Below are 14,050 nucleotides of genomic sequence, written 5' to 3'. Positions count from 1 at the left end.
TGGCCAGCGGTGAGTTAATTCAGAAATTAAAAGAACATAATGTATATTCAAAGGCCCTGTGAGCACCAGAGCCAAAGATTGATTATTTCCTGAACTACACTCCAGATACAATTTCAGCCAAGCCACTCTACAAATAACAGTGATAGATCTAGCCTTTAAAATATTTCAGTCATATCTAGCAGCCAGCTTTTCAGGTTAAACAAGGAATTTAGGTGGGGAGAGACGTAACATGGAGGCAGACAGGATAGTACCTGGAATACAGCCAAGGGATCAAAGCCCAGTCCCAAGGATGCCATTACATCACCAATCAGCATATGACTTTGGGAAAGACACCTTAACCCCTCCTGCACAGACTTATCATCTTTACAGTTTACAAAACAACAGGGATTGTGACAATTAAATAGAATGACAGATGTAAAGGTGCTTTATAAAGTTAGAAGAGCTGCACAAATGTTATATGAGTACGTAGGAGTTGTCATCAACTCTGTTTACTCATGAAAGAGTAACCCAACAATACATCTTATCTCAGTGAATATACCCAGCACAGGGGCTGTCCTGTTGTATTTTTTCAACCTTGTTGAAATGTTGGAAATGTTAACTGTCACTTCTCATCCTCTCTTAGCACTTATCTCCAGCCATAGCTTCATCTGTAATATGCTTTCAGGAATTCACCTCAATATATCAAACTCTGCCATCAGGCCAGCCGCCCACCACAAGTCAAGCAGTATGTATTTAAGAGAAATACAATCAGTCAATCCTGCAGCTTATGACAGCTGTCAGCTGAATATAATGGTCAGTTTTTCCAGTAACTGTCAGAATATTCAAGGTTTACAACATATTCTAATGCCCTCTTATAGCATTTCTGTTTAAATAATCCAAATGGTGAGGAAAGTCATAAAAGAAAAGCTTAGGTACCATGTTTTAAGCCCAGATTTATTTCCACGTAATATTTTGGGAAAACAAAACACAATTTTCTTCGTGTAATACCCCATTTTCTTTCCACAAGCTAAATTAACTTCCCTCTGCCAAATGTGCTCAGTTTTACAGAGACCCAATCCAGGAATACTGAGACAGTCTTCATTTTTTTGCTCTTTTATGGAGAGACTGACACTTCTACCAGATTGACAACAATAGGAGAAAAAGGTTTACCAAATATTTGCATAATTGATGAGAAACCCAGGGGTTTCCATGGCTTCTGAAAAAAGGAGCTCTGTATCTTTAAGGCTCCATGGCGCTCTCTCTGCTCGCGATGCAGACAGAGCAGGTTCTGCCGCAGAGACTCATCCTATCGATAAGGTTCTGTTAGCCAAGGTGGAGGATGGGAAAAGAATGGAGCTGTCCCAGCTACTCAATGAGATCAGGGCAAACTATGAAAAGCTCCTCACCAGAAATCAGATAGAGACCGTGCTCTCAACAAGGATCCAGGTAATGATTTCATACAGACAGGCATCTTCCAGGATAAGGAGACAATCCATGTCTATCCAATTCCTGTCCCGGCCTCTCTGAGGTACAGTATTTCCTTTTCAATGCAGCATATACTGGGGAAGGAATTTAGGTTTTACTGCAATGTGACAGGGACTTTAGGGGGAAAGGCTGTGTGTATTACTGTTAAATGACCATTAAATGAATGTTGATTGATGCATTTGATTTTTATATAAACCATGAGGTTACTGTCATTAACAAAACATGGGGTCAGTATACAATAAAATGATGCACAGTAATCTTTTTTAGAATCTTATAGGAAGGAAGCATTTCAGATACCCTTGGAAGATACCATGGATTTACTTATAGAAATAATTTAAATAACACCTTTAAAATGACAGGCTTTATAGTGAATTTATTATCTAGCACACTTTGCAAGATAAAACTAAGTGAAATATTTCTAAAAGGTTTCTATCATTTTTTCATGAGTTTGATTTTATACCAGACTGTTACAAACAGAAATCATGTGAGTATGTGAACATGGTATTCAGAAACAATGATATAAATTGGGACACTCAAAATTCTCCAAATCAATAAGGACTTTCCACTTTGACTATAGATTTTTTTGCTTTTGTGCTAAAAGGTGAGAAATGTTTATCTCTAACACTAAGCATGTAATATTTAAGTATTGTTTAGAAAAAGAGCCAAATTAAATAAGGGCTAAATCCTCATTTCATAGACACTTTGTTTTAAAATGACAATCACTCTTAGCAATTAATTAAGGTCTCATCTCTAAACAAGTGGACAAACATCTATTTTAGAAACAAAGCTTCAGAAATTCAGGGTTTTGGGTTTGTTTTTTTTTTAGTTTACCTATCATATCTGAGTTCAAGTTCTATTCCAAGCACCCAAACACAGCAAAGAGTTTACTTAAGAACATCACCAAAAGGGAAAAAAATATTGCTGGGAAATCATAGGACCTTATCATGTTAGTAATTCATTTTTAGTAACATCATAAATGTAATCTCTAGGTAACATTTTCAGTCTTCATAAAGAATGATCAACATCTCAGATGAAGCAAATTCACTGAGATATTTGAAGTGCTGCAAGAATTCACTCACCTTTTACAAAGAGAAGAAAACAATAGATGACAATTTCTGAAAATTATAAACCAAATAAACATTTTATTTTGCAATAATAGAAATACAAGTTACTTAGTTTACAAGTCACAATGCTGAAAGACTAAAGTGAAAAAGCAAGACTACAGTAAGTTTTGTTTCCTTTTAACATAAAACTACTTTAGGGGACTTCTTTTTTTCCTAAAGAATTCAGAAAATCAATGGGAATAAATTTGAGAAAGCATGATTACTTAATTATTACACAATAAATGTAAGCTCTTTTAGTTATTTACAGATATACAACAAACCACTCTAGAACTTGGTGAATTAAAAAGACAATTGTATTGTCTTTCATATTGCTGTGGGTTAACTGAGTTCAGTGGGGGTGATTCTTCCACCGCACATGACACTGGCCAGGACCACAGTCATCTTGGGGTACAACCAGGTTGGGCCAGCCAACGTGGCTTACTCCTGCGTCTGGCACCTTGGCAGGACATTTCTGGAAGGCTGGCTCAGCTGAGACAGCTGGGCCTGTTTCTCTCCATCTGGCCTCTACACAGTCTCTCCAACAGGGTATCTGGACCTCTTATACATTGAGGTTCCCAATGTATACCAGGGCTCCCAAAAGCACAGAAGTGGAAGTTGTCAGGGCTTCCTAAGGCTTAGGCCTACAACTGGCACATCTTCTATATTCTGCTGACTAAGGCAAGACACAAGTCATCCCAGATTCAGTGTGGAACAGGACCAAACAAGGACATGAATCTGGGGAGGAGTGATTCACTGAGAGCCATCTTCAGAATCTAGCTACCACACAAACCTAGCTGCCAGCTCCTCACTCAAAATCCAGTAGGTACCAGAATTTTTATGCTCTTCTATTTCTGAAATTCTTGTCCTCCTCTTTTGCGCTTTCTCTAATATGTGTTGCTGCTTTGTTTTGCCAACCTAACACTAAGAATAAGTGACATAACAAATCAAGAGAAATGAATGAATTTTGTCATGTAATTCCTTGAACTATACTTTATTGACTTTCATTTAATCCAATATTTCCTTTAAAAAATCTATTGTCCCACCAAATTAATTTTTGTATGTTTTAAAATGCATTTTTTTTTTTTTGCCTATGAAGTTGGCTACACAAATCATAGGCAGTATTTTGAACTTATATGTTTACATAAATACTCTTTTTTTTTTTTTTTGTAAAATGCATTTTTATATGAACATTAAAAAGTTCTAATTTTTGCCTCAAAATAGTACAATCAATTCCATACATTGCTCCGACTGCTCCTGGGGCCAAATGTTGAGAATTCTGTCAAAAGATACTTTCATTCAATCCCAGCATCCGCATAAGAACACTTAAAGTTGAATATAAACTAATTCACTCATTATTTAACATGAGAACATTTAGAGAGCAGTCTTTAAAGAAGTCATTTTGCTACCACCCTAGATATCCAAAGTTAGCATGCCTTCTAAAAAGATCATTTTGATAAAGGTGAATCAACAGTGGATTCTTTTAATATAGAAGTCTATTTTAGAACCTCTAATGCCTATGAAAACTTAACTCTCTAAATTATTCATAATATATTTTCTAGTAGTATTTACTTCCTGTCCATATATCCAGTCCCAGAAAAAATTGATTCATAAAGTAGCTTATAAGAAAAAAGTGGGGGAGGGGGGAAGAAGTAGCTAATTTTCTATCTTTCTTCCTTAATGATGCCATAAATAATGGAAAGTTAAGAATCAGAGGTCTCAAACTTAGGCCTTGCAAGCTTACTTCTCATTAAAATGTATTTTTCTGCATTTTATAGACCGTCATGGTAGGAAAGGACTTTCGAGGTTCATTTTACATCTGAGAATACCGAGGCTAAGAGTGCAATTAACTCATGCATGTGTTTAATTAGTGACTGAGCACCAACCAGAACATACATCTGTAATCTAAAGAAAAAAGATTTGATTCCTATCCTATTTGTCTATAACTGCTTTTAAAGGTCTCATTTTCAAAAGTGCTCTTTTTGTTGTTGTTGTTGCTACTATTGTTGTTGTTGGCTTTCTTCTAGTTGGAAGAAGATCTAAGCAAAAAAATGGACAAAGATGAAGAGGCTTTAAAGGCAGCTCAAGCAGAGCTCAAGGAAGCCCGACGCCAGTGGCATCACCTGCAAGTGGAAATTGAATCTCTGCATGCTGTGGTAAGCACGACCTCAAGGCGGCTGGCCCACTGGGTCCCCAGATGTTATCTGACTAGGAGAGGGGAAGAGTGACATCCCTTACTGGACAGTGAAAAACTAAAAATCAGGGCACTGAATTCTATCCATTTGACCTAGTTCAACTAGTGCCCTGCCTCCATCATGGCAATGTCTATCATCAGTTCACTGAAGGTTTAGTTCACACTTACAATAATGAAATAATCCTTACTCCAGAACCCTGGGGTTCTCTAAATGTTAGAATGGGGGAACAGAGCTTTTGTCATTATCCAAAGTCATAACAGTGGAGAATTCTTTTATCCATGCTACAAAGACTTCTAATAGAAAAATATCTAAACACTTTCCAAAAATGCCTTTTATAAGGAGTCTGCTCTGGCTTTAATATTCAATATTCTATACTTTTCAATATTTAAGAAATCAAATAAATCAGGGTGATAATAAACTAATCACACTGCAGGTTCCTTTGGTGGGTGGCGGCGGGGGTGGGGGCATAAGAATGATCACGGGATTCCTTGGAAATAGAAAACTCTCTAGCTGTAGATAGAAAATACAACTTTTTAAAAGTTGTGCCATACCTAAAGCTGTAAGGAAATACCTCTTGCATAAGTGCTGTACAATTATTGCAACCTTTTAAAGAAAGAACTCAACTGGGTGAAGACATTGCAAATCAGATTTCAGAGACACAGTTTGTTTCCTTGATTCACTGATGAAGATCTGTATAAAACAGGAAAGGGGCCTTGAAAACTCCCTACATGCCAGTGAGCAACATTACCAAATGCAGCTGCAAGACCTAGAGGCAGTGATTGAAGGACTAGAAAAAGAGTTACAGGAAGTAAGGCGTGGCATTGAAAGGCAGCTTCGAGAGCATGAAATGCTCCTCAACACCAAGATGAGGCTGGAACAGGAAATCGCAACATATCGCCGCCTCCTGGAAAAGGAAGAAATCAGGTACCTAATTTCCATATAGTGAATGACCAGAAATACAGAGCCACTTAGGTCACTGATGTAGTCGGAAAAATTAAATCTAAAAACCTATCATTACCAAGACATGATCACTGAGTTCCTACCACAAAATAGGCACTGCAAAAAAATAAGTGGGAGAACTAGTTCCAGCCCCCTCAAATTATGAGGGACTTTCTCGATGGCTCAGTCAGGGAAATAATCTGTCTGCAATGCAGGAGACATGAGTTTGATCCCTGGGTTGGGAAGATCCCCTGGAGAGGAAAATGGCAACCCACTCCAGTATCCTTGCCTGAAAAATCTCATGGACAGAGGAGCCTGGCAAGTTATAGTCTGTGGGGTTGCAAAGAGTCAGACATGGCTGAGAAAGCACACCCCAAATTATGAATACATGAGCCAAAGTCGGGGACTTGAGCTACAAGAAAGAGTACAAGCAAGCCTGGAACAAAATAGAAATGATCCTCCATCACTACAAAGAAGACCTTCTTTAACATTCTCACTTTCCCTGCCATTCACCCCTTATAGAATTAGTGCCTCCAATAGACCACCCATGAAGAAAGTTTGAAAAATTCACACATTACCGCTTTTCCCCCTCCCACAAGGGCCCACTCCAGGCACACATCAAACTCCAAAATAATAATAATACTATTAGTAATAGTGTTGTTACTATTATTATTATATTACAACCATGGAAAACAATGTTGTTCTAATTACATGGTTTGAAAGACTTCCAGATACTCTGACAACAAAAGGCATCAAAAGAGGGATTCTTAATAGTTCACACACAGTTTCATAATCTGCAATCACTTGTAAGTTCATATGACTTGGAGCACAGCACAACCTACAATTTTCCATATTCCCAGAAAAATAATGCTTTATTTGTACTTGCTTCAGAATTCTGAGTCCTCTATAAAACTGGGTGAAACTACTATCATCTATAATAAGTCTTGACATTTACCAAATCCTTGCAAAACATAAATTGAATTAAAAATACCATTTAGTAGCTAAGTGATGCTGGGCAAATTATTAAATCTCTCTTTGCCTCAGTTTCTCATCTATAAAACGCCTACCTCAGAATTGCTGAGGATTAAATGAATTAATGTTTGTAAAATGCTTAAAACAGTGCTATGTAAATAAATTATATAGCTGTATATATATAATTTATTTATTATGAAATAAAATGGTTGTAGATTTGGTTTAATGCCTAATCATTCAAGATGTTGATAAAAATGGTCTTTAACATTCCTTTAACACAATTTTTAAAGTTTTATTATGCTATATTTAAGATACACAGGTATTTGGGCTTCCCTGGTTGCTCAGACGGTAAAGAATCCGCCTACAATGTGAGAGACCTGGTTCGATCCCTGGGTTGCTAAGATGCCCTGAAGAAAGGAACAGCTACCCACTCCAGTATTCTGACCTGGAGAATTCCATGGACCTACAAGCCTGGCAAGCTACAGTCCATGGGGTCGCAAAGAGTCAGACATGACTGAGCAACATTCACTTAAATTTATTTAAGATAAAGTTACAAAAGTTATCAAGAAAAATATAATGAACTCCTATGTTTAAGAAGTGAAACATTTATCGTGTTAGCTGCTCAGTTGAGCCCAACTCTTCGCCACCCCATGGACTGCAGCCCAACCAGGCTCCTCTGTCCATGAGATTTTCCAGGCAAGGATACTGGAGAGGGTTGCCATTTCCTTCTCCAGGGGATCTTCCCAACCTAGGGATCGAACCCAGATCTCTTACACTGCAGGCAGATTCTTTACCGACTGAGCTACAAGGGAAGTCCATGAAACATTTATAATGTTACTGAAGTCCCCCTAATCCCTACCTCAGCATCTAAACCACACCCCAACCCATCTTATTCCCCTCCATCAGTCTAACCTGGCTCCCAGGTCTGAGGCTTGTAAGTCTCATTATATATATCCCTAAGCAAAATGGGGAATTGTTTTGCATATATTTTAATCTTTGTAAAATTAGCTAGCTATAATCTTTCTTCCCCCCCCCCACCCCCGACTCAATGTTATACTTGGGAGATTGTTCCCTACAGATACAGCGTATCTTTAGTTCACTTATTTTCCTGCTAGGTAGTACTTCCTTTGTGTTGGTGGTGGTTTAGTCTCTAAATCCTGTCTGATTCTTGTGACCCCATGAATTGTAGCTTGGCAGGCTCCTCTGTCCATGCGATTCTCCAGGCAAGAATACTGGAGTGGGTTGCCATTTCTTTCTCCAGGGGATTTTCCCCACCCAGGATCAAACCCAGGTCTCCTGCATTGCAGGCAGATTCTTTACTGACTAAGCTACAATTTATCCATTCTCTTATTGGAGAGCATTTGTTTCAATTACATGCTAATACAATGTTGCTTCTATAATATAATTTTTTTCCAATTTCAGATATTATGGTAGTATCCAAGGTGGGAAAAAAGAACAAAAACCTACCACAAGTAGAGTCGGTTTTGTTTTACCTTCAGGTGAGTTTCTGATTTAACTAACCTGAAACGTGAAGTGCCATTTATAGGGATTATAAATTCTCTAAAGTAGCAAAAACAAGCAATATTTGAATAAAGTTTGACATACACATTGACTGTGACTAGTACTTAGTATATAATAGTACTGTGAATAGTACTGAATAGTACTGTGAATGTTGTAATTTAATATTTCATAATTAATATTTTCACAGCCATTATAAATGAAATATCTTTTTCAACAAAAGTCCCACAAAAGTATGAGGATGAAAAAGTGGAAACAGTGACCAAACAGGCAATATTAAATGGAAATATTGTGAAAGAAAGCACTGAAGCTCATGGCACTATTCAGTAAGTAAAATAATTTTGACTTAGAAATAATAGTGAACACATGCAAAAAAAAATTAACTTCAATTGAGTAATCTCAGTAATCTTTGAATGTGTCTAAACATAATTTTATATATTGTGATTTTTAATCAGACATGAATAAATATATAAAAACTCAGATGAAGTACTCAATCCTTAATTCATCATTTTCCCAAAAAAGATAGCCAAAACATGAAAATTCCATAGAATCCCTTAGAAATTTTATTCATATGATTTTTAAAGAATACACATATAACTGTCACAATGTAAATTATAAATTGTAACTTAAAATCTAATATAAGTGATAGACATTTCTTGATTTATTTTTCATATACAGTACATATTACATTTTTTTACTTCTTCATATAGGAAGATTTATTTTATCATTTCAGGACAGAGAAAGTGGATGAAGTTATTAAAGAATGGGAAGGCTCCTTCTTTAAAGATAACCCTCGATTAAGGAAAAAATCAGTTTCTCTTCGATTTGATCTTCATTTAGCAGCCACTGATGAAGGGTGTTCACAGACTAAGCAGGATAATCTACCAGATATAGAAGTCAGGCTTATCATGAGAAGATCATGCAGTATCCCCTCTATCAAACGTCCATCAACAACTAATTAATACAAGGACAGTATTTGATTTGATGTGAAAATGACATTAGGATGGACCAGGGTAGGCCTGCTGGCCACCTTCTGTTCCAAAATTTAAGTTATTAAGTATGTATGTTATGATCAATGTATGACTCATCAGAAAAAAAAGAGGGAGGGACAAAATGTCTCTGGATATAATTATAGGTGTATTTTTTTTTTTTTTTTTGGACAAAGGGAGCTTAAAATCAGAAATTTAGTACAGGTTCTATTTTATTTATTATCCAAATAGTCTTCTTTTTCACTTAAATTTTTGTCAGAAACTGTAAGCGTTAAGATGGTTTAGTTAAGTCTTTAAAATTTCACTAAATGGCTGAACATTCTAAGGAAAAGGGAAGAGTCTGTTTAAATATGATTGTATTATGTTAAGAAACACATTGAGTCATCATTATTCAATGACTGGTTACATCTAAAAGAATTTTTCTACTTATAAAAGAAAGCAATTATAAACAAACCTTTAAAGAGGACTCACTACTCACTTAACTGAATTCTTTCCTTTTGAGATAATAATTTGTGCAGGTAGAAAATAAGAGTTATTTTCTACAAGATGTTTTGAGCAAACTATAGAAGACACCCCCAGGCTCATCTGATGATTAAATTAATCTTCATCTGAAGGTTCTCTGTCATCATTATCTGATTTCCTGAAGAGTAACTTTACTCGAAGAACTGTAAAGTTGTATCCTCCCACACAAAAATCAGAGGGCCAGCTACAGAAGCAAAAGAGGAAAGCTAGTTACTACAATTACTGGAACAGGATCCAACCTCTTATCATTCCAGCTTTTCCACCTGTATAAAGTTAAATGTGATTTAATTTGAGTCTCTGATACGAGCATTAGATAAAGATACTATATAAAGTATTATAAATATGTCTTGCAAACATTCATGTGAATTAAGATAACAGTATTGTTATCTAAGCAAAGAGTATTTGCAGGATTTATGTTTGTAAGTTGTTCAAACCCTAATAAATATGGAAAGAAAATATATTTGTGAATAAGTCAAGTATTGTTGCAAAGTTTTTTAAACAGCCTAATTTGTTTAATACAGGTATATTTAAAGACCTTAAATAATAAATACTTGTTTTAAAACATTAGAAATTTATAGGCTATCAGTTTTTTTCTAAGCAGAAAAAACACTGAGTACAACTCTCCATACTTTTTTTCCCAGCTAAAGTATCACCTAAAGGGCTATAGCTGTTAGGATATTAATACAGCCTTTGGAACTCTCTCTTCCTTCTTTCAACCAAAAAAAAAAAAAGTAATTTTAACCAGAAAAAAATTATGTTAAATAATCTTTAACATAATGCAGGGAATAACATTTAAATGTTTTTCAGTTAGTTCAGCTTTATTTTAGCCTGGCTTATTCTATTTTGTGAAAGGGATGATTTTGTTTTGTCACGGACACAACAGCATGTGAAGTACTTCTTTTTGCATAAGCATCTGACCTAAAATACATCCTGTACATCAAAGTGTTTTCATTCAATATTAGTTAAATGCTACTAACTTTATTAAAGCTTTGGAAATGCAATCATATAAGCTATTGTACTAAAAGTTACTGTACTAAGCAACAGTATCATAAATAAAGGAATATATTTAGTGTCATCTATACACAGTGTTAAAAACAGTACCCGGCATCATGAATGTAACTGCTCGTGATAGTAATTCCACTATGCAGCTCTTGTATGTATAACATGTACATTTTAAAATACAGTACCTGAATTTATAACAGCTTTATTTGCTTCAATATTTGCATTTTAAATTGGGATATGAGTTTACCAAAGTAAATGATACCATTACAATAAAAAAAAAACTGAAACATGAACTTGCAAACCTGTATTGTATTTGAGTCTGATACATTGTATTGAGTAGAATTATTCCAATATTGTTAGCTTCATTGCAGAACGGAGAAAACTACAACGAAGGTGCATAAAAAGCACAATTGTTATACTTTTATTTAGCAACAGAAAAATTAAGAATGGTATATTCTAATATATGATATATTCTAATTAAAGAATAAAAATAATCTCATAGTCCTGGGAAAAATATAAAAACAGCAGCCACCATTTGCAGAGGGCTCACTCTGCTCCTGATCCTGTAATCAGCATCCTCAAACTCAATCTCTAATCCTCACAGCAATCCTACAAGATGAACAGTATCATCCTCATCTGATGGATGAATAGAAATTAACATTCTTCAATCTCTCTGAAATGGTTCAAATGCATGCTTCCATAACAAAATACAAAAGTAAATACTACGAGTCCCTTCGCTGTTCACCTGAAACTACCACAACATTGTTAATCGGCTACAACCCAATACAAAATCAAAAGTTTAAAGTCTGGGGGAAAAAAGTAAATAATAAGTCCAGTTACCAACAACTGCACAATCCCAGCCCTGGGACTGTCACTCGTGACCCATGCAACCAGGAAGGAGTTACTTAAATTCTCTAGGTCTCTGTTTTCACACCTGAAAATGAAGAGAAAGGTGGCACTTGATCATCATTCCTGCCCTGCCTACTTCACAGAGCTGTTTGAAATAATACACATGTAAAAATATTTGGCAAAGCACTACTCAAATGTACAAGAATATATGGATGAAAACAGTCACTGGGAGAGAAGAATTCATGTTCACGTCCCAAATATCCAGATATTTTGAACGTAAGGCAGAAGACTCTAAAAGCAAACCATACTTTGTCAAAGTCTACACAACATGGTGAATCACTCAGACCTGGAAATCTACTGGACTTCAATATTTCACAATGACTTCTAGTAATAGCAATTGAACAGCCATAACTTCTGCTTTCACAGAAAGGGCTGAGAAAACTAGCTTATTTCACCGTGTTTCTTATAGCCACACTTTTGTTTTTATTAGCCAGACTTTTATAAGTGGTTCAGACAGACTTCTGTCCTTCCTTTCCCTATTTTAAGGATGGGGGTGGGGATCCATTGAAAAATGCTTCATTAGAACAAACTGTAGACAACCTGCATGGCTCAGTGTTGGATTCAAAACCTTTTTGAGTCACAAACCTCTTTGAAAATCTGTTAAAGGCCAAAACCTCTATTTGGAAGAGGGTTGGGAGGAAGCACCTAAAAATTGTGTACAATCTTAAAAGGTTATAAAGGAATAAACCTCCTGGAGCCAATTCACAGACTAGTAGGTGTCCAAGGACTATGGGTGTTTCCTTGTCCTCTCCCATGTTCTCCTCTTTCTTCCTCCCAGTCATGGTTCTCGTTCTACCCCTGTTTTTTCCTTCCCAGCATCTTCCCACAGCACGAGGGAAAGAAATCAAAGAGACTTCAATCCCAGCTTAATCACTCACTAATTTGGGAAGGAAGAAGAACCTCAAGGAAGTACAAGTAGTGTCAAAGAGCAATGCAGGCAAAGTTCCTGGATCTTGCTGCCAGAAAGAAAACTAAACTGCTTGGTCCTGTCTCTGGGGTTTACCATTAGGTGCCTGTGAGGGTTCCCAATATCTTTACATGTAGTATGAACAGTCATATTAACTGTTCATCCCACATCTTCCAGGAATAATCACCATTCAAAATAACCTGTCCTGCAGTCCCCATAAATATCCCTGCCCATGCAAGATCATATGTCCTACTGTCTGCCTGGGGAAAAAATCAACAGCAACTCCGTGTAAGTAGAGTCCATCCTGTTGGATATTTCACTCTTAAATCTTTTTTTTTTTTCCTCAATATTATAGTGGTTTTTCACTCTTCAATCTTCATCTCTAGGACTTTCTCTATTATATTTTGCCTATATTCTTCCTTCCTTAATTTTGCAAATCTTCAGAGCAGAGAAACAACTAAAGGGAAGATGATGAGATAGCTGATCATTTATTCACTCCACAGATAGGGGCACGAGAATGGGCATTGTTTCAGATGTTGAATCCCCCGGCCCAGGAGCTTTCATTCTTGATGGGAAGAAAAAGATAACAACATAAAAATATAATAAATAGAGTATGTTAGGTGGTAATACATACTATAGAAAAAAAACATGAATAGAGAGGAGGTTGGGGAATGAGTTACAGCTTTATATAGATCAGGAAAAACATACTGAGGTGACATTTGAGTAAAGATCAGGAGATAAGAAAGTGTATCAGTGTCACTCCTTTCCTTTCCTACTATTTTTGAGTCCTCCCTTTCCCACTACAGTATGCTTTGTTGCTAACACCCAGCAGTTTTTCTGCAGAAGACTGCCTAGAGATGACATAACCAAGCACCTGCCCCAGCATGGCGCTTGCCCAATCCTCCACCATAAAAGCCAGTGGAAGAAGGTACTGGGATTCCCTGCTGAAGCCTTCGTGTATTTTACATTAGTCCATGTATCTGATGCTTTTATATTTTAAAAAAGCAGTTTCTGGTACATTATCTCAAGCCCCAGTCAGGCTGCCCATTATCTTTTGATGACCTCTTTTCCCTTTAATATGCTCTTTAGTTTCACTAATCTCTAATCATGAACATGAAAATATTGGAGGTGGAAGAGGGTCACTTGTCCCTGGTTTTGCATACTTCTGGAGATGCCCTAGTCCCTGCTGGCACACCCAGGACGGTGGCTAAGGGTAGCTGAAGAATCCAATCATTCTAAATGTCAACACCATTTTCAAGTAATTTCAGATCCTTCCCCCTCTGCAGTGGCCCACATCTGTCAAGTGTTTATATATCCAAGGAGAGGCTGCTATCTAGTACATCTACGTAGTCATGATTTAGTGAAAAGAGTCCTGGACTAGACCGTAGCCTGCCTCGAAATACATTTACTGAGCTTCTAACAATGGTCCAAGGCCTTATTGGGCACTGACTATAGGAAGATGACCAATGCAGACGGCTGAACTTTTGCTTTCAAGGCTCTCATAGAGTATTCACAATGACAAACACAATCTGA

At 36.6% G+C, this 14,050-nt stretch overlaps 1 protein-coding gene across 2 annotated transcripts; it reads left to right on the top strand.

Annotated features, from left to right (window-relative positions):
• The first annotated feature begins 1,257 nt into the window (after window positions 1-1,257).
• KRT222 (keratin 222) lies at window positions 1,258-11,092 on the top strand. Of its 2 annotated transcripts, none has more exons than XM_043904491.1 (6): window positions 1,258-1,425; window positions 4,592-4,720; window positions 5,463-5,683; window positions 8,093-8,169; window positions 8,379-8,514; window positions 8,922-11,092. In XM_043904491.1, the coding sequence occupies exons 1-6, from the start codon at window positions 1,330-1,332 to the stop codon at window positions 9,148-9,150; spliced, it is 888 nt and encodes a 295-aa protein (XP_043760426.1). In that variant the 5' UTR covers window positions 1,258-1,329; the 3' UTR covers window positions 9,151-11,092. The 2 variants fall into 2 exon arrangements, with proteins under 2 accessions (XP_043760426.1, XP_043760427.1); XM_043904492.1 differs by having other exon boundaries at window positions 1,372-1,507.
• The last annotated feature ends 2,958 nt before the right edge of the window (window positions 11,093-14,050 follow it).

The sequence above is a fragment of the Cervus elaphus genome, chromosome 5 (assembly GCF_910594005.1).
Source record: "Cervus elaphus chromosome 5, mCerEla1.1, whole genome shotgun sequence".
NCBI lineage: Eukaryota > Metazoa > Chordata > Mammalia > Artiodactyla > Cervidae > Cervus > Cervus elaphus.
This window is presented reverse-complemented; position numbering and strand designations above follow the sequence as displayed.

What these genes read in the sequence shown, in the direction of transcription:
- KRT222 (XM_043904491.1), top strand. Translation starts at nt 1,330, where the DNA reads ATGGAGCTGTCCCAGCTACTCAATGAGATCAGGGCAAACTATGAAAAG. An exon ending in TTGAATCTCTGCATGCTGTG is followed by an intron (nt 4,721 to 5,462) that starts GTAAGCACGACC and finishes TGTATAAAACAG; the next exon opens with GAAAGGGGCCTTGAAAACTC. An exon ending in CTGGAAAAGGAAGAAATCAG is followed by an intron (nt 5,684 to 8,092) that starts GTACCTAATTTC and finishes TTCCAATTTCAG; the next exon opens with ATATTATGGTAGTATCCAAG.